Source organism: Lissotriton vulgaris, chromosome 5 (genome assembly GCF_964263255.1).
Source record: "Lissotriton vulgaris chromosome 5, aLisVul1.2, whole genome shotgun sequence".
Taxonomy (NCBI): domain Eukaryota; kingdom Metazoa; phylum Chordata; class Amphibia; order Caudata; family Salamandridae; genus Lissotriton; species Lissotriton vulgaris.
In genome coordinates this window covers 1,074,161,947-1,074,187,771 of record NC_141693.1, presented here as the reverse complement: position 1 = coordinate 1,074,187,771, position 25,825 = coordinate 1,074,161,947, and the positions used below count along the sequence as shown (strand labels likewise).

Sequence of the window (25,825 nt, the reverse complement as noted above, 5' to 3'; positions counted from 1 at the left end):
TTAACTAATATATTTTCATAAGGATCTGCCTTCATTTTAATGAGCAGCTACATTGGAGAATATTGGCCTGTTACCAAAATGCTGGCAAATATCCACATAGCAAAGTTCACATAACGAGGACAATCCATTTCTAAAAAACCCTTAAAAGAATAAGATTTGCTATAAAAACATGAACCTGACTTGGGATAGGATCCTGGGTTTTTGATTACATTTAAAAAAACCTTTAAAGCATTTTAGAATTCATACAATATTTGGAGCAGTAAGAACTCCTACATTAACTTGATATTTTCATAGTCTTCCTTTTAATACTTTAATCATGACATATCGGAGATGGACAGTATAAACCAGGATAACAAAAGGAAACAGGAAGGGTACATAAAAGAAAGACCAGAGGGGTCATTTTGTGATGGTAGAGGAAACTAGGCTACAAAAAAATAAAGGTGAAATATTTTTAAAAAGGTGAGTTAAAGAAAAAGTGAAAAAGGAATTTGGGAAGTTGAAAGAAAATGCATAAATGAGGGCCAAGGAGCAGGAAGAGGGATTATGCAGCTTCGTTCAAATGGAAACAGGAAGAATAAAAGATTGGAGAGATGAGTTTCTAGGGAAGCAAGAAGAGTGTATTGCTGGGGTTTCCTCAGAAAACAGTAGTTGCATGGCATTCAGATAAAGGCAACCTGAGGAAAACAGTTTCAGAAGACAAGAAATCATCAAGGTAGTTTGTAAGCTTGCTGAATGACATTTATTGTGTGACAAATGAAGGTGGTGACAAATCCTATCTCACCAGGATGGTATTTTTATAATTTCCAATACAATCCTATAAACCATTATTAAAGGTGTATTTACCTCTACTACTCATAACATCCTATGTTTGGTCTTTGAGCATCACTATAATGTTAGTAACTTGTCAAGAGTTTTAGGTAACACCAGAAAATGTTTTGTATAATAGGTAGTAAAGCTACTATACTGCTTTATGAACTTCAGAATAAAAGGTGTTTCCACATGGAAACATACCGCTAAGCCAACAGTATGTTCTAAGTTTAATTTATCTGCTGATCAAGAGGAAACCTAGTCATACATAGCTTCTGTGTTTAAGCGGAAGCTGCAAAATATAATAATTTTCACTATCTTCCATGAATATTTTTTCACTAATAAAGGATATCAAACAAGTAATTGTTTTATAATTAACTGAGTCATCTGACTTTAGATTCATGGAAATCTTAAACCCCCACCAAGACAAAGGTCAGGGGATGTTACCAGTGTCCCAATAAATAAATCAGTGAATCACTATAATTTTCATTGTAACCATGCACATCTATTCACATGCATAGGTTCATAAACACATTATTTGACCTACAACTCTTCCTCAATTCTGATCACTTATATTTTTGACAGCTTGGATTCAAGGTGAACCAAATTTGCCTTTTCTGCTTGGTCACTACAGATGATTCACCTTTTTGTGGACCCTCTTTTTGCTGGTATTAAAGTTTTGTTCAATGTGACACTGCTATTCAGGTGGCACAGTGCATGTGTTCTGGCCCTAAGATGGTATTGGTAAAATTGTTATACTCAAATTATCCTAAAACATCATTGTAGATGGTACAGAAACTGCAACTATTGCATGGAAGCTAAATATCAGGAGGGCTTAATTGTGTATTTAGAGCACCCAAATATAGGAAAAAATATTGTTGTTATTGTTATTGTTAACTACAGCTTGTATAGCGCCAAATCACCTTCAGGTCTCAAGGCGCTTTTGACAGAAGGAAGCTAAGCTAACAAAGGAACAGATGCATGAAGCCATACCACTAAGTAAAGCTTAGAGCTTCTCTAAACAGGAATGTTCAAAAAAAATTCCTGAACTGCAGCAGGTTAGATTCTTTACGAAGGGATTCAGGAAGTTTGTTCCAAACCTGTGGGACAACCACAGAGAAAGATCTGCCACCCTTCGTAGCAAGTTTATAGCGAGGACAGGACAGCAATTGAGTGTTTGAAGACCTTCATGATCGTGTGGGTCTATAGACTCCAAGGCGTTCTTTAATGTAAGCCAGTGCTTGACCATAGATTGCCTTTAGGGGTGATGCACAAACTTTTAAACTCCACCCGTTGTTTTATGGGGAGCCAATGTAGCTTACATAACAGCAGCGATGCATGAGTGCGTCTAGGTAGCCGAAAGATCAGCCTAGCTGCATCGATCAGGACTACTTGCAGTCTATTTATCAGTGATTTGGGGAGACCCAAATACAGGGCATTCCCGTAGTCTAGTCTTGAGATGATTGTAGCACAGACAATTGTCCAGAGCGTGGAAGGGAAAAGCAAGGGGACTAACTTACGTAACTGTCTAATTAAGTTAGTACAGGTCCCAACCATTGAGAAGATCTGGCTGACCATTGACAGCTCATGGTCGATCTTAATGCAAAGACTTTTTACGTTGGAGCAGGGTTTAGGGGTCGGGCCAAGATCTTGCGGCCAAAACAAATCACCCCAAGGAGACGCTTCGGATGAAACCACCAGGACCTCCGTTTTTTTGTGATTGATCTCAAGCGAATTTGCTGTCATTCAATTCACCATATGACTGAGTATTTTTGGAGCATGGGTCTGTGCGGATGCAGTATTATCGATGCTAAGTAACAACTGGGTGTCATCCGCATAGTTAAAGGTTTTACAGCCCATGCTCACTAAAGAGTCAATTAAAGGCTGAAGGTAAAGATTAAAAAGGACTGGGGACAGGGCAGATCCCTGGGGGACTCCACACTTCAGGGTACCCAGGTTTGATGTACAGTCCTCCAGTTGAATCCTTTGAGATCTTCCAGAAAGAAAAGATTCAAGCCATTTATAGGCTACATCTTGTATCTCAAACGCGGCCAATCTGTCCAAGAGCACGGTATGGCTGACAGTATCGAATGCCGCAGACAGATCTAATAATATCAGGGCACTCGTTTTTTTACTGTCAGCCATACCTCTGAGCTCCTCAAGCACCGAAAGCATCACCAATTCGGTGCTGTGATGCGCCCAAAAACCTGCTTGACGTTCGTGGAGAAGATGGTGTGACTCCAGAAATGATGCCAGAGACATCAGAACATGTTGTTTCAAAATCTTGGACAAGAAAGGAAGCTGGGATACAGGCCTATCATTTTTTAGGTTGATGGGATCAGCCCCCGGCTTCTTTATTAGGGGCCTGACTCGAGCTTCTTTAAAGCTGGATGGAAGCTGGCCAGAGTCTAAGGATTTGTTTAGTATGGAGACAAAATGACTTCCAAGGGCAGGAAGCGTCATACGAAAGATACTGGGGGGACAAGGATCTGCAGGGGAACCGGATTTTGTTCGATTCATGCAGCTGTCCTAAGACCATAGAATCAATCGGGGGAAACTTAGAGATGGTGTGTATTGGCAGAGGGGGTTGGGGATATGGGAGAGAGGGGTGATTGCTGGAGGTGTCCTTAATGTCAGTCAGAATAGTTTGTACTTTGTTGAGGAAGTAGTGTTGAAAGGTGTTACAATCAATAGGCGATTCTGATCTTTCTACGTTCTTACTCAACTCTGATAAGATCTTGAAGGTTTCTTTTTGAACATTGTCCGCGTTGTTAATTTGGGTTTCATAGTACTCTGCTTTAGTTGACTGAATATAGGTTTTGTACGATTTAAGAAACGATTGATAGTGATCTTTTTCAACGGGATCGTTTGATTTCCTCCAAAATATATGTCTAGCAGTTAAACCACTGTGTTCTACCTGGGCTACAGATTAAATGCACTGTGGTAATACACTGCAGAAGAAAGTGTTTTTGCTTTTCAGAAAAAATCGTATATTTTAAGTCACCTCTGCAGTGTGCTTTTAAGCTCAGATGTCAGAGTGCTAATATATAAAAATAGGGCACACTGAATACTGGGATAATTGTGCCCCTAAAGTGAAATAAAGCGAAAAGCAATGTCGATGAGTAGACTTTGCCTGAACATGCCTAAATGGGATGAACATCTTTATTTCCTATCTTCACCTGGCAAATGACTTAAAGTATTTTCTTAATTTTCAAAATATGATTTAATGGCAAATGTAGTTTTTTGACAACTTAAGTTAAAAATAATCTTTAAAAAATTTACTTTGTGCAGGCTGGGCCAAAACTGACCTAAACCAGTTTTACTACTTAGCCCCACCAGTGTTGCAATACAATTTATGTACTAGGAGAGTTAAAAACTCATGTCCAGAGTACCATAGCCTGTCTATGAACCCAGAAAAAGCAGATGGGAGTTAACTGCTAACCACTTAGAAGTCATTAGTTAATTTTCACTGCACAATAACAGTTGTCAGAACAAATAGCACATTTAGCACTACTTTATTTTGGCTTGGAGATGCCAAGGAATGCTTGCTGAGGAAGGTCAGACCCTAGGGGGCAAGACAAACATTTTTGTCGCACTCTGAGATTTCGAATGCACTAAAAACTGGTTCAGTGGGACCTCCAGGAAAAAGGTATCAGACCTTGTGGAGTCCTACCTAGGCTACAGCTCCCAACCTTGGACCACTAGGATGATGCAGCAAATCTACTGAACATAAGAAGTAATCTTGGTGGCTACAAAATCCAGGTTTGTCACACACTGCGCCTTTGACACCAAACCAACAGCTTAAGTGGGAGCTCCACCATGAAGTATGACGCTTTGAGGCACCTATGTCAAACACAGTCTTGGATCTTGTCCCACTGCAAAATGTTGATCTTTATTTCAAGTTAAAAGGTAATAACTTCAATGGCCCACTTTGTGTATCTGACCTCTGCTCTATCGCTGTCAGTCTGAAATCAAACCAAGGTCCTACACAGTAATAAACAGTACCTTTTGAATAAAGATTTTTTTTTCTTTCGCACTTTTTGCATTAAAACTTACAAATTCATATCTCAGCTTCCCTTTAACATATTATAATGAACTTGCACACTAAATGTATCTATATTTTTCAACCAGGGGTTGAGCAAAAATTCTTTTAGAACTGTTGTTTGACCTAGACAAAGTAGAGTAATTGCTTAGGCAGGAGCACTCCCTCCCAAAGGAATAACCCCATTCTTGATACTACATAAAAGAACAAAAGGAATTTGGTATCCTCTAATGTGATTACTTTCTTTCTGAAATAACTTTGGTACAATGCCAGCCGATCTCAAACATCTTCCTCTCCACAAAACAAATATTCATTTTGTGTAGTAATTTAAGTGTTTGCCTATTATTTTGTAATATTATTTACAATAGTTTGTATTGTATTATGGTTCATATGGTAATATTGTTTTTTACTTTTCTGTATAGTCCTGGGTAGCTGATAGGAGTGTGCGTATTTTTCATTATGCAAATGTGATCTCCCATAATCTCTTAATTTCACATGACCAGCAACATAGACATGTGAAACCAAATTCCACAAGAGATTTGCTCATGGAAGGCTGATTTGAGTAAATGACTCTCTAACAGACTGTTTCTCTTCAGGCCAGACATTTTCTGCTTGACCCAGTTTGCTCTTGAGCTCAAGCAACTTTTCTGTGCGAGATATGTGCTTACCTCAGACATGATAGAGGAAAAATACTTTTTAAGCACCTCATTAAGGGTTTCATAATATTGCTGGAATAAACTCTTTAGTGAAAATTTTTAGGCAAACGATGCACACCCCTGAATTTGGAACAGATGCATAATCATCTCAGAAATGATACTCACAAAGGTTTTTTCTAGTTTGATTACTTTGAATTGTCAGGTGCTTCCTCAGGGTTAAGTTTTACTGTCACACTCACAGCTTACAAAATATCCACAACAGCAGAGGCAAGGATTGATTGATTATAGGAATTCAGGAGTTGCCAGGGGGAAATCACTAATACAAGAAGCAGCAAAAGGCAGCACCCCCTATATATCGTGGCACCAAGTCACATCCATAAAGTGTACGAAAGTCTCACTTCACTAAACAGGGCATAGACGTTCATGATCAGTTGAGCATGCAATGGAATTTTACCGGCTGTGTAAGTAACAGCCATGTCAAAACGCAAGTGTGTCAACAAATGCATGCTTGTCCACTGATCATTGAAAATATCTTCCAATAATATACTTCAAGCTATACATATATTGGAGTTCGCAATTTTGAGATCTTGGTAAAAATTGGGCAAGGTTTATAAAGTTTACCGTTCATAAAATAGGTCAGGGGAGAATTATTAACCCAGTTAAGCCTTGGTTAATGTTTTTTAGCACCAACTTTTTTTGCTGAAAACTTTTACTTCAAATAGTTCCTCACTGTTTTTCCTCCCAACATCTTTTTTATAGAATTCTCATCACACAGTGTTTGGCATATTTCAGGATATGTTGAAATTTGCAAGGTTCTTCCAAACCTGAGAACTTCTTCCACTCCTCTGTACGATAACTTTGTTTTGAAATATTTCACTGATTATTTCCCATTAATGCATGAGCAAATAGCATTTTTGAGCAGTTTGCTCTGGCGAGTATTGCTGGGCTTTCCACAAGTGTAAGGATGTGCATTTTGTTCACAGATCATAATGCCACTCGTTTGTGCACAAAATAACATAACCATGTTCATCATGATCAGAGACTGAGTGTTCCACTGCTTATCTTAGTAGGTTGTATCATGTGTGTTCTCCTCCTGCAATCAAGATATAGTAAATCTTCATCTGCATAATCTAAAATTATCTCTGTGTCCTGGACCTCTTTCAAAAATATTCATTGTGCTGTTTTCGCCTGAGTACTGGCTGTTCTTGATAATTTTTTTGGTCAACAGGTACGCTTTGATGCCACTGGTGGGATCACATCATCTGTATCATGAAAGCATCAATTCAGATCCTCTAGTTACATACAGGGGTATGTCCCATGCAAGAATAAATCACTTCGTCCTTTGTGATTGTTCAATTGCCAAACTTGCAGCAAGGAAGCCATACTCCTGTCAGCCATGTGGTTGCAGTCCCATTCTTAGCACATCATTGGCAGCAGGTCCCCTTCTAAAGCTATTCTAGGCTTTTCTGGAATATACACAGGTAGCATGGCTTGACCATACTGCATATATCTGAACAAGTGTACCCCTCTGTTACATAGAAGATTTCAAGATTTCTGTTACATCTTTGCAGTAGAGCCTGAGGACTCTTTCAAGATGGATTCTGTTTTTGACTGCTCACCTTTCTCGCGGCCTCAGTACTTCTGGAAAAGCATGAAGGCCTACAATGGCACTCAGATGTAGGAATTAGCTTAACTGGCAGTTGGTAGGGCAGGCGCACATTGCTGGTATAGGCACCTGACCTCCACCAGGGACAGCATATGTGTATGACAGTTTTAATGACCCTGTATTTTCATGTCAAATTGAGAGTCCACCTTCGGCCATCAAAATGTTGCCGATGTCACACAATGTGTGACACACATCTGTGTCCTGCCCCTTCCAGCAAAGGTGAAAATGTACCTAAAATTCACTTTTTGCATTCTAGGCAAACTCCTACTTGATTTTATTATTTTTGTCAATTATCTCTTTCATTAGTTGGATCCCTAAAAGTGCAAGCAGTGACCATGCACATGCACTGTCCGAACTATACACGTAGGAAGTCATTTGTGTTCATGCACGCTCAATAATACTGCTTAAGCAAAATCAGACAACAGGTGCCTTTTAGGATTTGCTGTAATAAATGAAGAAATACTGTTTATGCGGTACAATTGAAGAAATAGAATATATAAGAATTAATGAAGCAAATATAACCAGAGGGGAGATTTCATCTTGTAAGCACGTTCTCCTGCACAAGGGATACACAGTATCTTGCTGCAGCCTGAGCAGGAGTCTAGATTAAGTAATGAAGTACCCAGAAACACTGTTTACCCGGGAATACCGCTTCAGGTGAAACCCTTTGTTTCTGCCCGAAGCAGTAGTTACTCGAAATTAAGGTATAAATACAGAAGTGGAGCACCTCTGCCTGTTTATCGTAATATTTCCCTAGACAATAAAAACTTAAAAACTGGCAAATAATATTTCAAAAGTTCGAATGTTTAGGTGCATTTAGCATTATGCCTCTTCCATTTAGGAAATGTTCAATGTACTTATATCTGCCGTCAAGGTAATTCATAAAGAGCCCTCTAATTTCCCTCTACTTAGCAATGTGCTGCTGAGCATGAAATGCAGTTTTATATTTATTTCACCTCCATGCTTCTGCTGTCAGCAGCGCCGCATGCTGCAAGGAATTAACACGTGCCCCTACTGTGAGAATTTAGCATACACGCGCAGCATTGCTCTTCAGCTCACAGCGTACTTAAATGAGGAACAAATGAAGGAATGATGGAAGTACTGATTCTGCATGATTGCCCCACAAAGGACATGGAGGGATGCACAAATAATCATACAGCTCTTGAAATTAGGCATCTGTGTATATTGCATACGTTTTAAAAGATGCGCCATTACTCAGTATAGACCCATATATGTCAACGCATGCTCCCACCGACACAGAAGGGGTAAAAAAGCGTTAATACGTAGAGGTACAGAGGGGCATATTACCAACAACTAGCGATAATTTTTGTCTCTAACCTGTTTAGGGACAAAAATTATCGCCGCAACTCGGCGATTTTTATCGCAGATAAACCTTGCTATTAGCAAGGTTTATCGCAAATGCGATAAAAAACGGCCGCAATGCATGAATATCGCTGAAAAGTCAGCGATATTCATGCATTATCGAGCAAATGCTCTTAGCCATGTTATCCACCTCCCATTGGATAACATGGCTAAGAACTGCTCAGGGCAGGTGTTAGCTTTTGGAGATATTCGCGCTTAGCGCGAATATCTCCAAAAGTTGGTAATAGGAGATAGCGATGTTAGGGACTGTTTCCAGTCGCTAACATCTTGGCACGCCCACTTTGCATGTCATTAGTGATAAATATCACTGACATGCAAAGCGGGGCCCAAGATGGTCGCTATCTCCTATTAGCTGTCACTAACTGGTGTTAGCGACAGCTTGGTAATAGGGAGATAATTTTATCTCCACTTTCTTGGCTTTTAAAGCCAAAAAAGCGGAGATAAACCCCCTTGATAATATGCCCCATAGTTCTTTGCAAGAAGGATGCCCTCCTAAACAAATGATTGTGCTTGTTTACCTATAACTCGAGTATCGCGCTCTTTCTCTGATAGTTCCTCTGGTGCCGTGAAGTCGCCGAGGGTAATTTTGGGGGCATTTTCACTTTGGCTGACCGAGCCAATCATCTCTTGTTCCTTGTCATGCTGCACTTGTGCATAAATATTAATCCATGGGATTTTCCTGTATCAAAAAGAACAAAATTTTGTTAGGTTTAGAGCTGTGGTTTTAGAGTAAAGATCTAGCACTTTGTAATCACAGCCCATGCAAAGGAAGATTGCAGCCAGTGGTCTTCATGGGGTCGATTACAATTGGCCTGGGATGATATATCAGGCTGGAATACCAATCAAACTAGGCCAGTATTCCCCCCCCCCACCCCCGGGATTACCTACAATGGAAACAGTGGTCCCAGACAATTCATAACATAGGTGCTCATTATGATGTAGGTGGGACTGACAACAACAACAAATCAGTGTCGGTCCTTCGATATCTGCCCCTGCGGACCTCCCGCCGCATTACAATGCGGTGGGCATAGGCATCGAGTGGAGGGACTGTGCGCAGAGCTTCCAACCTGCTCAAGAAACCCATCAGTGCATCAGAAGGCACCATAATCTCCTAATGACAGCGGAGCCAGGCTCGGTTCCACTGTCAGGATTATGATGGCACTTTCCGCCTGCCCTTTCATGGCGGTCTCTCTGCCATGAAAAGGTAGGCAGGAAGAGACTTTGAGGTCCCTAGCAGGGACCCCTTCCCACTTGGTCCCCCGCTATGGTGTCTTGGGAGCACCTATGGTGCACCCCTCAACATCTCTGTCCCATGTGGTGCCTGACACACGGTGCAGGGATGCTTCAAAACATCCATTTTACAATGAAAGCTTTTGTTGCAGGCCTTTTCTGCCCACTGCACAAGCTTCCATTGTACAATGCATCTTTGCGACCGATCGATGGGAAGTTGCATCATAATCCTGCGGTTAGAACCGCCGACCTAAGGTCGGGCGGTACTAGCCGGATACAGTGTCAGGCGGACGTAAGTCCACCTGACATCGTAATTAGGCCCTTAGTCTGTGGTGTGCATCTGGACAGAGGCTATAGTAACAAGAACATCCTGGCCCCATCCCACTTCCTCCTAAAGGAAGGGTGGAGCATGCAATGCCTCCCCCCCAAACAATGTCCGAAATCATACCATGAAACGTGATGTGGCAGTGGAAACCTATGGAACCTGGAACTGGGAGGAGGGGGTGCTAGCCACAGGTCAACTGAATACGGAGTTGGGGCCAGATGTACAATGAGATTTTGCATGCGCAAACAGGTTTGTGACCCATTTGCGCATGCAAAATCTTATAGGGCCAAGTACAAACACTATATTGCAAGTCACAGAAAATTGTGACTCGCAAAATAGTGTTTAGAGGCTCGCAATTAGGAAGGGGCGTTCAAGGGCGTCCTTCCTAATTGCGAGGTTTGTGACCCATTTGCGCATGCAAAATCTGATAGGGCCAAGTACAAACACTATATTGCAAGTCACAAAAAATTGCGACTTGCAAAATAGTGTTTAGCGGCTCGCAATTAGGAAGGGGCGTTCAAGGGCGTCCTTCCTAATTGCGACTCTCAGCCCTATGTGTATGAATGTTTTGCGGTCGCAAAACACTTGCAATTTATCACACTTTTCAAGAGGTTGGTAATGCAGTTGCAAACGGGAAGGGGTCACCATTAGGCCTAGTCACCATACCTGGGATGGCCTGCCATTCTCAATGGGATCACAAATTGCAAGTGCCTTATTTATAATCATGAGGCATGCAATTTGCAACTCCATTGAGAATCGCAAACAGTGTCTGAGACACTGTTGTACATTGTAAATTGCGACTCGCAATTGAGCGCAAATTGTGAGTCACACTTTACAATGGACGTACATCTGGCACTTAAAGCTTTATTGAGCTGAGTTATGGAGAATGGGAAAGCTAGGTAATTTTGTGGCTATTTGGCTGGTAGCATTAACTATAATATGGAAAGCCTAAGGTAACAACAAACTATTGGTAGGTTTTATTGAGAAAGGGATTATATGGTAGGCTGAGGAAAGTGTGAGACTGTTGAAATTATTTTCTTCACAAAATTAAATGTTTGTGTATATTTGCAACATTTTCAGAAAGGTACTATGCAGCATGTCAAACCCAGCTCCCGTGTGTAAAAAGCAAGTGAAATTTTGAGCTTTTATGCTTGTGAAAGCTTATGAAATATTGTGAAATTCAAGTGTCACAAGGATTATGACATTTTCTATATTTCACCCCTTGTAAAAAAAATAAAAGTTCTCCAAAGTCTACTAAATAGTTACAAAGTTTTGATAGGGATGGACCGTTTCCCAGGAGCATGACTGATGTGTTACCACACGTATGTGCCTATGTTTATAGACTGGAATATGTTTTTTTTGCCTGCATGTAGATATTGGCATTGTATGGGAGTGAGCAAGTCAGCAGCGGGTAGAAAGAATGAGATGGTGATAGAATGCCACAGTTTAGGATTGATAGATGTAGGAGCACAGAATAGGCTTTACATTCTTAATCAGAGACTGACCATATGGGTATGAATCATTTGATGGCTGTAAAGGCTACTACCAAAAGCACTTCAGTAGTGTCACATCAGAGGGGGAGGTAGATCATATAAAATGTCCTGGTGCTATTGGGCACATTGTTGGTCATTTTGACTGCCAGGCTTAATTATGAACAGTTGATTCACATGCAGTGACAAGTGCCACATATTTAAGCGTCATTCATTGGTTAAACATGGTAAACTAGAACGACTAATTGATGGAGAATTAGGGCCTTTCAACAATTTCAAGCTCATATAATAAGACTATCAGATTACAATGGGACTTGAGCGCCCATAACAAGTTTTATGAGAATATGTCAGAGAATAGGAGAGACTATATCATACATGACAGCAAAATGCATATAACCTTTTACTTTTTTGGTATAAACTGATTTATTTCAAGTGAGTTCCTTTTGATGTTTCCTTTTGCTATCTAACAGATAAATAATTAGTTTAAAGAACAGGTCATCACAAGGTATTTGTAACGGCGCAGTATAAAGCAGTTTTCATTATTCAGCTTAACTTCTTCACTGGGAATTTTATTTTATGGGTTACCAGAATTGTATTTATATGTTTTCATGATTCAGAACATAACTGTATACCTTGCTAAACATTCATAAACACTATTTAACAGACAGTAAAAGATTTTCAAGATCCTTCAATGCATTAAAAAATAATCAAATGATCTTTAGAACTCATTAAACACAACTTATAATTTTCTGAAAATTTACCAGTAATCTGTTTCTTGCCTGCACCAGAACTCACTATTAGCTCTTGTTAAACAGAACAATAATACAACACATGGTCACATGGTGCAAATACAGGTATTATCTGATGTTTTTTCAGACTAAATCCAATGCTTTTACTTTCATGGTGTTGGTATCACATGGTATGGTGAATATTAAGCCTGGGCGGTGTTCGTGGAGTTCTGCTACGCGGAACTACGGGAAGTTTCCAAAAATACTCTGCTGCTCTACGAGGAGCTCCGCAAGCGGTGGAGTGCATTGGATAAAGGCTGTTTGAAGTGATTTTTAGTGCCAGGTGCTTGTCTGCACTGTGCAATCATCGCGAACGGCACCATGCACAGTGCAAAGGGGAGCTGCTTCCTTTCTGCAGCTTGAGAAGATTTTTACTCGAGTGGCAGCTTTCGCAACGCGAGCGGACAGCTTTTCAACGCGAGCAGTTGCGAGCATACACAACCACTTGCATAAGAAATCTTACCGCCTGCATTGAGGAATCTCATTGGTAAGTTAATTTTCCACACTTGCTCTCACCAACTTGATGTTGCCGAACGTAAATGTGGAAAACTCTCACCAAGAGGTGGATTTTCCTCACTCTCGCTTGCCAACTTGACATTGATGTACGCGAGCGAGGGAAAAAACTCTGCTCCGCTATGCAGAGCAGAGTTATTGGGAACTTCGCGAGCTCTGCGTAACGCGCAGTGTGGAAATCTCTATAAACTCCGCGAGCAGAGTGGAGTTCACCGCCCAGACTTAGTGAATATTTCCAAACATCCCTCTGCCTGCTCATTTTGAGTTTTGCTGCTCAGGTTATAAGGTTTTTTCCATTTGTTATCCTACTACTGATGATTGGCTGCTCTATTTTATTTTCCAACACACCTTTCAAATTCTAATCAGCCAGAGCTGATGTGAAGATTGTATATCGTGCAATCCATTCTCCTGAGCATTCTTTGTAATATGGTTGCTGCACATGCATTCTGCTAACGCTGGTCTCAGATGGGTAAATCTAGCGTGTGTTTAAGTTACACAGCGACACATTGGAACTGAATGATGCTATTCCGTGGAAATCATTATAGCACCCTTTTTATTCCTGATTCTTATTCCTGATTCTTATTCCTGATTGTTATGCTTTGGGTGGAGATATGGATGTGTATCAATGCTTATTGATCATGCTTTCTAATGAGGATTCATAGCAAGAATTGTCTTAGTACTGTTTTGATATTATTCATCCATACACAGTTTTCTGATCCTTGGTATATTAGATTCATCTCTGGGATTTAAATTTAGCTGGTCCACATATGCTAGGAAAATGAGGGCATTAACCAAGATTTTGAGGTCTCAAGAACTTGTTCTCACGACAGGGTCAGCATTGTCACGGACTGGGCAGGAGCTTTGTTCTGACCTTTCACCTACTTGACTAGTGGACATCATTTGTTGTTATTGGCATGAAGGAGGATCTAGGTGTAATATGGTATCACTTCGGCAATAGTATTAAAATAGAAGTGCCGATCTTTCCAAGGAACTATTAATCATTCCTTGTTTTTACCATCCCATTTTTCCTGACCTCTAGAATCATGTGACTGCGTTATAAAACACATCGGCAATGCTATAAATAAATAGGTATTGTAAGCATTACGTGCACTGGATTCAAGAACTACAGGTCGCCATCTGATGATGACATTATGTAGTTCCGGTCGCAGCTATCACGTGGAGTGTTTACAATGTTAAAACTCCTTATTTGTGCACAAGAACTACCTATGATATTTGTCTTCGCGTCATTTTGTAGAACACATCTAGGACGTCGGCACACCACATGTTTATTACAAGTGATGTTACTCAACCAATGGGTGTGCCCTGCATCAAAGGGTCACCGTGTAAATACATCCCTTTCCTGTGCCTCAGTACCTCCCATGAACTTGGGTCAGGACCGAGGCACCGACGGAGAGGTGAGTTGGGCTAAATAACGTATATGGTGCCATCTGTTTCCAGCAGCACGTGGTTGCTGAGTATCAGTGGATAGACTAGCGGTGGGCAGTTCTACAATTTTCAGTTAAGCCCTATTTAAAGACAACCAGTGCATTCACGCTTTTAGTGGATGACTAAATGACATTCGATATTCAGCTAGGGTTTGAGCGACAATGTTCAGTAAGACCTTGATGAGATATGTTTTTTCCTCTACGGAATACCTTGTAATCGTGGTTTGATGTGGGTCATATTAGCAGAAGGCTGCATAGTATGTTTCGACTCTTTCAAACCCTGTACGCATAAGAGCTGAAGTAATAAAGATAACCGGTCCTAACTGACAGGCCGGCGGTTCACCATTTAGTCTGTCAGTGTTAAATTTTGTTTCATCTTGCAAGTGTTAGACTGGTTGGGATTTATTTACTCAGATTTGTACCACATAGGTGTCCGGTTCGACTTATACCTGAACTTATGACATAGCACTAGCACAGGAAACGGCAACTACGTTTAGTGTACAGTAGAGGGATGTTTTTGCAACCATTGGGCAGTCCAGTAGGTTTGAGAGAATGCTTTGCTTTTCAAAAAACTTTTATTGTAAATGTACAAAGACGGGGGTATTGACATTAATCATCCCAGTAGTAATAATGGTGCCTACGAATGAGGGAAATTTACTTTCTTACAGGACGGGGTCTCCTATATACCTGAGTTGGTACCAGGTGAGGTGAGGCCACTACCTCATAGAGTACACATGAGTGGATCTGTCCTTATTATAATATATAGAGGTATGAGATAAATGCATTTTCTGTCTTTTTATTGTTCACTATATTCCTTATGTGTCATCTATCCTTACAGGTGTGAAGATCACCCTGCCTGTATGGCGGTATTTGCTCAATCACTATATGTTTATTCACAATTTGCAGTAGCTTGAATATGACAAGGTCCTGAAGAAAGCCAGGGCGAGTGGCCCTATGTGGCTGAAACTAGTTGACCAATTAGAACAGCGGCATATTTGATGAAAGACGTTCCTGCACTTTTTTATTAGGTTTGGAAACAATACGTGAATAAAACGTTTTTGTTTGCTTCCATATCTTTTTTTTTGTTTTTTTTTTTGGTCCTCATCTCACCTTTCAAGCCTCTGCGGGTCTTATGAAGCCGCCTTCTCAATCTGTCGCCCCCGCGGCTTACGGCACTCGCTTGGGTCATCCGACCTGCCTCTTCTTTTTGTAAGAGGCCATGGTGTAATCAAAAGACCAAAGGTGTTTACAGTAATCTTAGCGTCTTACCCCAGCACACGAGGGGATGCCATATGTTTGTTGCCTTGTCCTTCACACCCTCGTACTCTAACCGTGACATGATGAATGTAGCTTTGAGCCAGTCTTCCCTTTGGGGAGGGAGGGGGTCCTTCCACCTCTTGCACACCTCCCTTCTAGCCAGCAATATCAGATACAGTAATAAACCCCAATCCTTCTGAGAAAGGGTCTGGCTGAGGCATCCATCATCTCCAAAAAACACTAGAGACATGTTGATTTCTATACTGGTTTTGAAAATGTCTCGTATGTTGTCTCCCACCTCGGCCCAAAATTTTACAAGTGCTGGACATTCATGGAAAATATGCATATCGTCCGCAAGAAGTGTCGCACACCTAGGGCATTTAGGGGCGGGGTGTGGGGCAAACTTTGCAATTTTTGCAGGGGTGTAGTAAAGTCTATTTATAACAAAAAAAATGTGTTTTTTTTTAAGCAAGCAGGCTTGACGTATCTGTACATAATCTTTAAAGACGGTTCATATAAGGAGTCTATTTGCGGCCCAAGTGGGGTATCTGTCCAAACTGCACAGAAGGGGGGTACCGCTTGGTCTTCAACCTCCAGCAAGCTGTTATACCATATGGATACTTCTTTATTTAGTGGTCGGTTAGCGCTCAACAGGTCTTCAATATCTCTGTTTCCTCCGGTCACCCCCTTTTCAACCTCATACCATGATGTTAACTGCATATATTTAAATCTTGAGAGTCCTGGCCCGATCTTTACCCTTAGGTACTCCCATGAATAGACCCCCCCGGCATCCAGCAATTCAGACCAGTTTGTGATACCTGCCCTTCTTATTTGGCAATGCCAAACTGTCCTTCAAACAGTCCGGTGTACCTGGTGCATCCCATACAGGGGCATTCTCAGAATGATACCCAATGCCCCAGGTGCGCCTGAGCCTATACCACAACTCCAGGGCTGCCCTCAGAACCTTCAGCCGAACACTCTGGAAGAACCTCGGTGACCCAAACTTGTACAAAAAAATGTGCAGTGCAACAAATTGTGAAAGTTAAAAAGGCTTCCATATCCTTTTAAACTTTCACAATTTGTTGCACTGCACATTTTTTCCATGAATTACCTTGAACATATGTCAGTAGGTGTCTTTTTATTGAGCTTGGTTAATAACTTAGTTACTGTTGTCTGACTAGTAAGTCATTTAATTCACAGCAGCACCCCTTTTTGGTTGTGAGGTGCAGTGGTAGACATGCAGGAATTCCAGATGATGACACTGGCCACAATGGGCAGTTGATGGAAATCCTATAGCCCTTTTTGCTGTGTTACAAGGAGTTTATTTGAATGAGTAGTTACTGGATGTAACACATGTTTTTGTGACTGTATGCACAGGATTTGCATTTCTATTTTTCACTATAGTTAGTTGACCACCAGATTCCACTTGTGTTTGCACTACAAATAGCGATACACAGATTTTTTCTTCAACAATGTCATCTTTTTTCCAGTCCTAGACTTTGTAAAGGCCAGCGACATATATACAGAGTGCTATTTAACACAAAATGGTGTCTAGGTAAAGTAAAAAGAAAACTTTTAAGATACTCAAGTCTGTACCTTTAGACCTATTCATTTACCTTAAAAGGGAATCCTTATAAATACATGAATGACTGCAATGACATTTAAGTATCACAGTCAGTGTAGAACTACAACAACTATGGAAGATTCTGCAATAACATTCCTTACCTTCTGCCAATACCTACAAAACTTCAGTGTAGAAAACTAATCTACAATCTCCTACGTGACAGACAGGGAAGAGAAGGAATTTTATGTTGAGCCTGTAATGGTAATAAGGCATCAGTATTTTCAATAAACTGACAGCTAATGTTACCAAGGACTTTCCTGGCACCTATCTGGCTCTCTGATTCCAAAACGCATTTTGTATAGCAACAACTAATTTCCAACGTTAGTGAGAGAGATGAGATTACATGTATATAGGTCAATTTACCTCACAAAGTACAGGACAATGATTTTTAAATGCACTAGGCAAAACATTATTTGCTGCTGAAGTGTTCTTCAGCTGTTATGACAACAGACCTTTCGTTTCTTTTCTACTTTGGTGCCACTTATAGGGTACCTTAATATATAAAACTTGCTAAATCTCATATATGTGCCCGACCTGAACTCTCATCCTACATCATCAACAATTCTAATCGGATAATATCCCCGTGCATTACTTAATTCAATCTGTTGCTGAATCTAATTGTTAAGATTATACACAGGCAAATTAAAATGAGATGACATTATTTAACATTATACATTTCTCCAATGACAACAACTACCCTTTCATTTAGATTTGAGACACCTTTGGGGGCTGCAGTGAATGGGATAAGTCAGAAGGGGGCATCATATTTACTGGGTGCTGCTGTCCAAATATTACCAGATGTACATCAACATCTGAAAGACTTTTAAGTGCCTTTGAGAGACCTCAGAATTGATACTCCTGGCATGTATTGTCAGGTTTCATCATAGTAGTTATAGGCGATGCCTGCAAGCATTGCAAAAGAACTACAGCAGAAGTGGGTCGAGCACTGTGTAGCTGGCTAGATGTCACGGCCTGCTTAAGCACATATAATAAGAAGTTCATCCCCATGTTTTTCGCAATGTTTGGCTAATCGGAGGGCAGCTAAGGGAGATTTTTCTTGGCTCATGCCTGTGGCATTATTAGACTTGCATTTTCAGAGACCACAGTTAAACAAGTTTGACAAGAAATTAGCTAGGTTTTCACAATAATTGTGACAGGTATCTATGGAGGTCTACATGCAAAAAAGCATTTCACAAAGACACTGAACAGCTTCTTTAGGCATAAATGGTATCAGTGATTCTGCATAGTAAGATTTAGTACAGAATAGTTTTAGAGAGTGGATAGATGTAATGAAGAAATGTCTGCCACGCATTCCAATGAACTAGGGGGCATATTATCAAGGGGGTTTATCTCCACTTTTTTGGCTTTAAAACCCAAGAAAGCGGAGATAAAATTATCTCCCTATTACCTAGCTGCCGCTAACACCATTTAGCGACAGCTAGTAGGAGATAACGACCATCTTGGGCCCCACTTTGCATGTCAGTGATATTTATCACTAATGAGATGCAAAGTGGGCGTGCCAAGATGTTAGCGACTGAAAACAGTCGCTAACATCGCTATCTCCTATTACCAACTTTTGGAGATATTCGCGCTAAGCGGGAATATCTCCGAAAGCTAACACCTGCCCTGAGCAGTTCTTAGCCATGTTATCCAATGGGAGGTGGATAACTTGGCTAAGAGCATTAGCTCGCTAATGCATGAATATCGCTGACTTTTCAGCGATATTCATGCTTTGCGGCGATTTTTACCGCATTTGCGTTAAACCTTGGTAATACCAAGGTTTATTTGCGGTAAAAATCGCCGCAGCGCTTCGGTAAATTTTTGTCTCTAACCAAGCAATAGCGATAATTATCGCTATTGCTTGGTAATATGCCCCTGGGTTTGGACATAATTAGGGAAATCGAGAAATTTGGAAATGGATTTCTTGTAAATAGTTTTAGAAAGCCTGATGCAGTTGAGCACTTTAATGTCAAACGATAAATACTTAGGAACTGCAAAATATGAGATATGTTTGTGGGTCAGGTTCAGACAAATGAGTGTGATGGGGAAACAATGTGGTCACACCTTGTGACTGAATATTGTCTATACACAGGTATGCATTGCTATGAGGAAACAAAGAGATTCAGCATTTTTTGTGCCGCAGACAGGAAATGGGGTAAAATATGGTAACTCATGCCTTGAGATCAATCAGTCATCAGAGACCTCTGTTATGCAGGGTGGACCAACCAAGTTATCTGAATTTCCCAACTAGGGTCAGGTGGGAACGGTAGAGTAGCATGAACACTGACTTCTCAATAAGCAAATGCGTTATTAAAAAGCTGAGGCATTACCATTTTTATTATTATTCATGGTGAACCACCAGTGTCACTGTATTAGTGCAACAACAACAAAAGAGAGCACGTTTATAACAACGAAAGAAGCAACATAGGAATCATTTTAGATGCAGAGGAATCCAACATTAATGTCTTGTGGTTTGAGTATAGCTAGGGTTTCTAGTTTCATGGTAGTTACTTTTTGGGGCATTTCCGTCTGTACTTATCCATATTTATTTTGTACTTAGTCTAAAAAATGAAGCTGCTATAGGTATATTTCCATATTGATTTAATTGACAAAGGTTTACTCGTGTTTAAATGTCCAATAGGTTTAAGACATGTACAAAACAATACAGTCATTTGAAACCATTTGCATTATAGAACAGCTTAAATCATCGAGCTGATGCAGTTATACAAGCTTCACTAGGAAATCTTCTTAATTTTGCGAACTCCCGTTCCTGTCAACATGTACAACCGTTGACATAGCGCTCATTCTTGACAGGAGTGAGAATCATCATAAAGAAAACCTGTTTTCTGTATTTCTCCATTTAAAAAAATAATTACAGACAGGAAAATAGATGGATTCCGGTTTATAAAAATCTCTAAAAACGGAAAACTGGAAGCCTTAAATAATCGACGAGTGCATCTATTAGTCATGATTCAATGAGGCAGAGATCAATGATGTGACAGCAAATGTGGTTGAAGGCTGCTGAGACTTGTTTGAACGCAGATACTGTATTGAGAAGTAAAAAGAGTGTGAATCCCAGTAGGTGAGGCAGACATTGCAGGAAGTAAAAGAAAGCAATTAAGGAAAGTGGAGAAAAGTAAAGGGTATTGCTTGCAGGACTGGAGGAGGTCGTTGGAGGTGGCAGCTATTGAGAGATTACATACAAAGGGATACAAACGGAACTGCCAGGAAGTAACATCTTGCAAAGCTCGTGTAAATGTGAAAAGCTTGAATAACAGAGAGTGAAGAAGAGGAATGAACCTGAATGAGCTCTCTCAGAGCCAATGATGTGTGAAATAGGCATCTGCGTCACAGCCGAGCCTGCCTTTGCATAGCAAAGTTATCATTGCAACAAAGTCATTATTTGCACTGCCTCTTTTTTTTGCTCACACATTCTTCATAACAAGAACAGCCCTACAATGTAAACTAATGTTCAAGCAGTGTGCAATTTGCACCATGCATAAAGTATAATCAATGCCCAAAGAGAAATGTAATAATTGAACAGCTCTTCTTGAGCTCATTGTGATTTACAACACTTTAGCCAAGCCAATGCTCTGGCCAGCAAAGCTTAACAATGCCTCACTATTATTCTTGGGAGCCTTACAGCATTTAATATTTAGTTTTCACCTCCAATGCAAATGGCCTTATTGTGAGTTTGGCGTCCTCCTGACGGTCCACCATCGTTACGCTGACAAGAGGACTGCCAAGCCTGTGTTGCACCTGCCCGTCAGATGCTGAGTTGAATCCATGGTGGGCGGTCAACGCTACAGCAGTCTCACAGCGGTGGCTTTATAAGGATCATAGGAGAGCCTTAACAGCAGACTGCCGCTGTGACAGTGCCTGCAGCACTCTCCTGCACGCTGTGGCATGCATGCCACACTATGCAGGAACTGCGTGCACTTCTAGGGTGGCACAGCAAGTACCCCCTGCTTGCACCCCCAGGCGCAGATCCTTTCCTGCATGTCCGCCCTTTCATGGCGGGCTCACCGCCCTGAAAAGGGCGGTGAAGATGTAGGTCAGCATATGCCGTGGGGGTGCTGGCATCAGTACTGCCAGCATATTGAGGGCAGTTGCAGACCTTCAGCGCAGCGGGATCCTTGATCCTGGCAGAACCTGCTGTCTTGTGGTGTTCCGATCGCCACACTCAGAATACTGTGGGCAGACCCACAGTGGTGGCGGTGGTCAGACCGCCACCATGAGCCGCCGTACTCAAAATGAGGCCCTAAGTCAATCTTTTAACTGGCATTTTGGAATGGGGCACAGCAGAGTATCAGTGCCATGATTGAAGATATAAATATCTAAGATAGTTGTAAGGTAGGTAAGTATAGTAAATACCAGTCTGTATTAAATTTGGTCTTGGTATTGCTATTCCCATTAAAATGTATTTAGCATAAAGATAACTTGCCATAACATGTCCATGAGGACCCATAACTGGAAAGCCATTTCAGCTAAGGCTTTGGACCAACATTGATCCCTTGAGCACTGTGATCCTGTCTCTGACTCACAATCTCTGCTGGATAACTATTATACCAAGCTTAGTTATACACTGGACCAGATCATTCTGCAATCTTGAGATACCATTGCAAATTGTATACTAAGAAACTTGCTGAGTTGAGAAACTCTTTGCATGTAATGGAATGCCAATGGGTTCTGAAATATTATCTAACCATGAGGATGACATAGCAAAGATCAATTTACATTTATAAAATGTATCATAAGGACCGTACAGGCTCTGCTTTGTCAACAAAGACTCTTAATAACCCAAACATGGTAGTGGCAACTTTTTCTTCTATCCGAAAAGTAAGAGATAATCCATTTTCATCAGTTACAAGGAGCCTAGATTAAAAGTGCAATCTCATACATGCTTGGTTTGAGAACAAAGTTTCAACAATAACTGGGTGTGTGCCGTCTTACTCATCATCTTCTCAATTATCTCAGCCTGCCTTTTCCAGCAGAGATACTGGAAGTAGTTTATTATAATTTTGTCTGCTATCTGATGATAAGCTCTTGTCCTGTGGGGGCGTAACCGAGGCCCATGCATTCCCTTCAGGGAACCGTCAACCCTTTTGAGGATCCTGTTCATCCCAAGACCAATGCATATCTGGGAGATGTGAGAGACTCAGGGATACATCTTATTCTACAGGGGTCCCAATATTTAGCATTACACCTTTGCATCACTGAACAGAATTAGTAAATACACTGGCTCTCCCAAAGACCCTCTTCCTGTGAAGTTTTTAAAGAGTTTGGTGCTGTGAATACTTTCTATCTTCCAATTCCTCCTTTAATACATCTTTAACATCAAGTCTTGTCCTCGCACTTTTCAAGAGTTTCTTAAAGAAATCGTCTCTAATTCCTGATGACCTGACTAACTGTTGGCTGATCTTGCAGCAGTCCTACCTGACTATGTTATTGGAAAGAGCAGTTTACCATCAGACATCAGATGCTATTGAGATAATAGTTTACTACATCCCCTCCAAGTAGAGTTTGTCGAGCAAAAAGTTTACTACACCCCCTCCAAGTAGGATTTTGTCCCAGTAGCACAATCTTCCAGAGACTTTGATTTTGCTAGATCTATTAGCCGCATTTGATACTGTGAACATCTGATTTTCCTCGACTGCCTAAAGAATCTAGGTAGTGGAAGCTGTGCATAAACTTGGTTCTCGGGCTTCTCATACAAAAGGAGCATTGAAGTAGCAATTACATCTTTTTCTTCATCTGTAGTCCCTAAGGCTTGATCTTGTCTCCCCTCTTATTGTGACTGTACATGAACCACTTGGATTAGTTGAATCAGTACCAAAGGTTTGACCTACTCATGGAGCTATTCTGAATTGTACAGCGGTTCAACTTCAGTCTTGCCTATCACAAGTTGAACATTAAATATATCACAACAACTGAAGTTGAACTGCAAAAAATCAGATCCTATTCCCCTTAACCTTTTTAGAGCCTTACATTCTGGCCTGCCTCGCTGGGCTCTAACCCTTTCTGGTACCCAATGGAAATAACCTAGATATGATATTTGAGTCTGCTCTGTCCACGGCTGACCAAGTCGTGTGCTTAGCTCTTCCTTCATTAAGCTGAGAACCTGAAGAGATTCTTATAGCTATTCTCCCACAGGGTAATTTCTTGATCTTATACATCAAGAGATAATTGTATACCCTCAGATTTAGGAAGGCGTTAGACACCTGGCTTTTCCCTCAGTCATTGTAGGAAGGTATTGGCTGCACAATTTTATTAGTATGGGTCTTAGTGCAAGGATCCCCTTCACATGAGTGATTGTTTACGATCTAATAGCACCATAATCATAACATGGGAGCACTTGGACTAGTGGTATGAAAAGTATTCATAGTAAATCATATATTATCATGATGGCTCATCTTTAAGGCAATGCTTACTTATTGTGGTTATGTTATCGCAGGGTGAATTTCCTTAATCAACATTCAAAGACTAAAAACTGCCTGCACTGTGGTATTGTTCTTGAGATAAAGACTGTTCCTCTGTGCTCCAGGCAGTTTAGAAACTAATCCTTCCTGCTGGTCTGGTCCTAGTCTTATTTTTAGCCTCTTTAGGAACGAAAAGCCCCACCACCTCAGTGGGTGCTGAATGCCTGGTCTGAATGGCCATGGGTAAGTAAGAGCTTTTAGAACCAATACAAGGAACACACGCATAAAATGTTACCTTCTAAATCATTATATTCACCCTACCATTTCACATAATATTTTAGAGGGACTTTCCTCAGGTTAAAGTGAGGAGATTAAGTTACAGGGTATGGGTGTGGATTGGGAGGTCACATGTCATACAACATAATTTCAGTCGAGACAAGGCAGTTGAGTTACTTTGAAGCTAATCTAATTTTAGCTAAGTGTTTTTTCAGGCAGGATGGTTGACTGAATGTGAACTGTAGTCCTGAAACAATATAAGATTAAACATGTCTGTCTCTTATGGTGCAGGCCTGCTTGGCTGCTCTTAAGAAAGGAAAGCCAAGATTAACCTAACTCCAAAACTGGAATCCCCATCTTGTGCTACATGTGTTTTATTCTCAACCCACTCAGCTCTCAAAGTAAATATATAAAGCACACAATTTAGCCAGAAGAGAGACAAAGGGAGGAGAGTGAAGGACTACAATATGGAACTAAGGCATACAAATAAAAGATTTATGTCCTTGACTAACAATCAGCTGCAAACAGCCGGATCTCCCAATATTCTCTTTAGTTGTCAGAAGCCAAGTTGAACGTTTGGTGAGGTTACAGTGTTGGAAACAAACACAGTCTAGCAGAGGCTTGTGCTCTGTTGGTGTGGCAATCCTGATGATTGTAGAGTTCCTTCAGTAGACTATAGGATGCAAAGACTACAGGATGGCAATTAGATCAGTCAGAAAAGCTAAACGAGGTGTATGATGGCATAGCTGTTTCTACAATTTGGATACTTAAATCTTTTTGACGAGTTCTAGTTTGGCAAACTGAAGGAGAATCAAGATTACCTTACTTGTTTGGTTAATGGCTTCACTAATGTCAGTTATACTTGTGATTTTTGTCTGCAGCAAGACCTTATTGGAACTTCAAATGTGTGAGCAACAGTGTTGTCTGTTTTCTTCATCAGTGACATTTCAGAAGATCACCACTTCACTTTACCGTTGACATTTCCCACTGAAACAGTTGTTGCTTGCTTTGGGTCCTACTTTGTACTCTTTGGTTTTCTTCAGATTAGGTACTAAGGTATCAGGGCATCTACATTTCATAGAGGTTATCTGGAAACAGCTCTGGATAAGAATTTAGTTTATGGATCACCCTGTTCTGTGAGTGTCCATAAATTGGTTTATAGAGAATCTCTCGAAGCATCTGGTCAATAATCTATTGGATGATCTAGATCAGGAGTCTACAACCTTGCCTGTAACAAGAGCTACTTATGCTCAATAACAATTATCCTGAGCTACTAAGTTACTCATAATAATAATGTTGTAATAGTAACCACATCAGTATGATTACATTAGTTACCACCCTATGAAACATTACCGGCAATGATCAACTCTGTGCATCAAGCAGGCTTGCCAGTAAATATATAAAAAAAAGCCTTTGTCTGACCGAAATGCTTTACGTAGGTAATAAAAATGCAATTCTCATGGCACCAAGTTATTTTATTAGTAATAAGTTTCTCCAATGCCACATGATTTATGATTCAAATACTAGCCTTAACAACACACAGTGCCCTGGTTAAAGATATCACAAATAAAGAGTGGATCATAGCTTGTTGGAGTTAACAGAACATCCAGGAATGCATGGTCGAGGGTAGGTGTAACAGACTCGCGCACCTGGCAGAAACCTCTGTTACGGTGCGGGCAGCCGTGCAATAGCTTATGAAACCTATTGAACAAAAATATTAGTTCTCTAGGTCAGAATGCCAGTAGTTATCACAAGCTGGCACCAGCCTCAACAAAACACGAGTGGGACCCCTCTACCACTTATTTCAATTGGGGTAACTTACTCAGAATATCCCATTTACAAATAATTATTTTGGCCCTGATGAAGCGCAATTATCGTTCTGACCAATTTAAGGCACAAAACAA

At 40.7% G+C, this 25,825-nt stretch overlaps 1 protein-coding gene across 1 annotated transcript in view; it reads right to left on the bottom strand.

Annotated features, from left to right (window-relative positions):
- SORCS3 (sortilin related VPS10 domain containing receptor 3) overlaps nt 1-25,825 on the bottom strand; it is a 1,546,015-nt gene that overhangs the window by 13,495 nt on the left and 1,506,695 nt on the right. Inside the window, exon 29 of the mRNA XM_086919577.1 lies at nt 9,073-9,233. Coding sequence (XP_086775703.1) covers nt 9,073-9,233 — 161 coding nt within the window. The remainder of the gene's footprint in view (nt 1-9,072; nt 9,234-25,825) is intronic.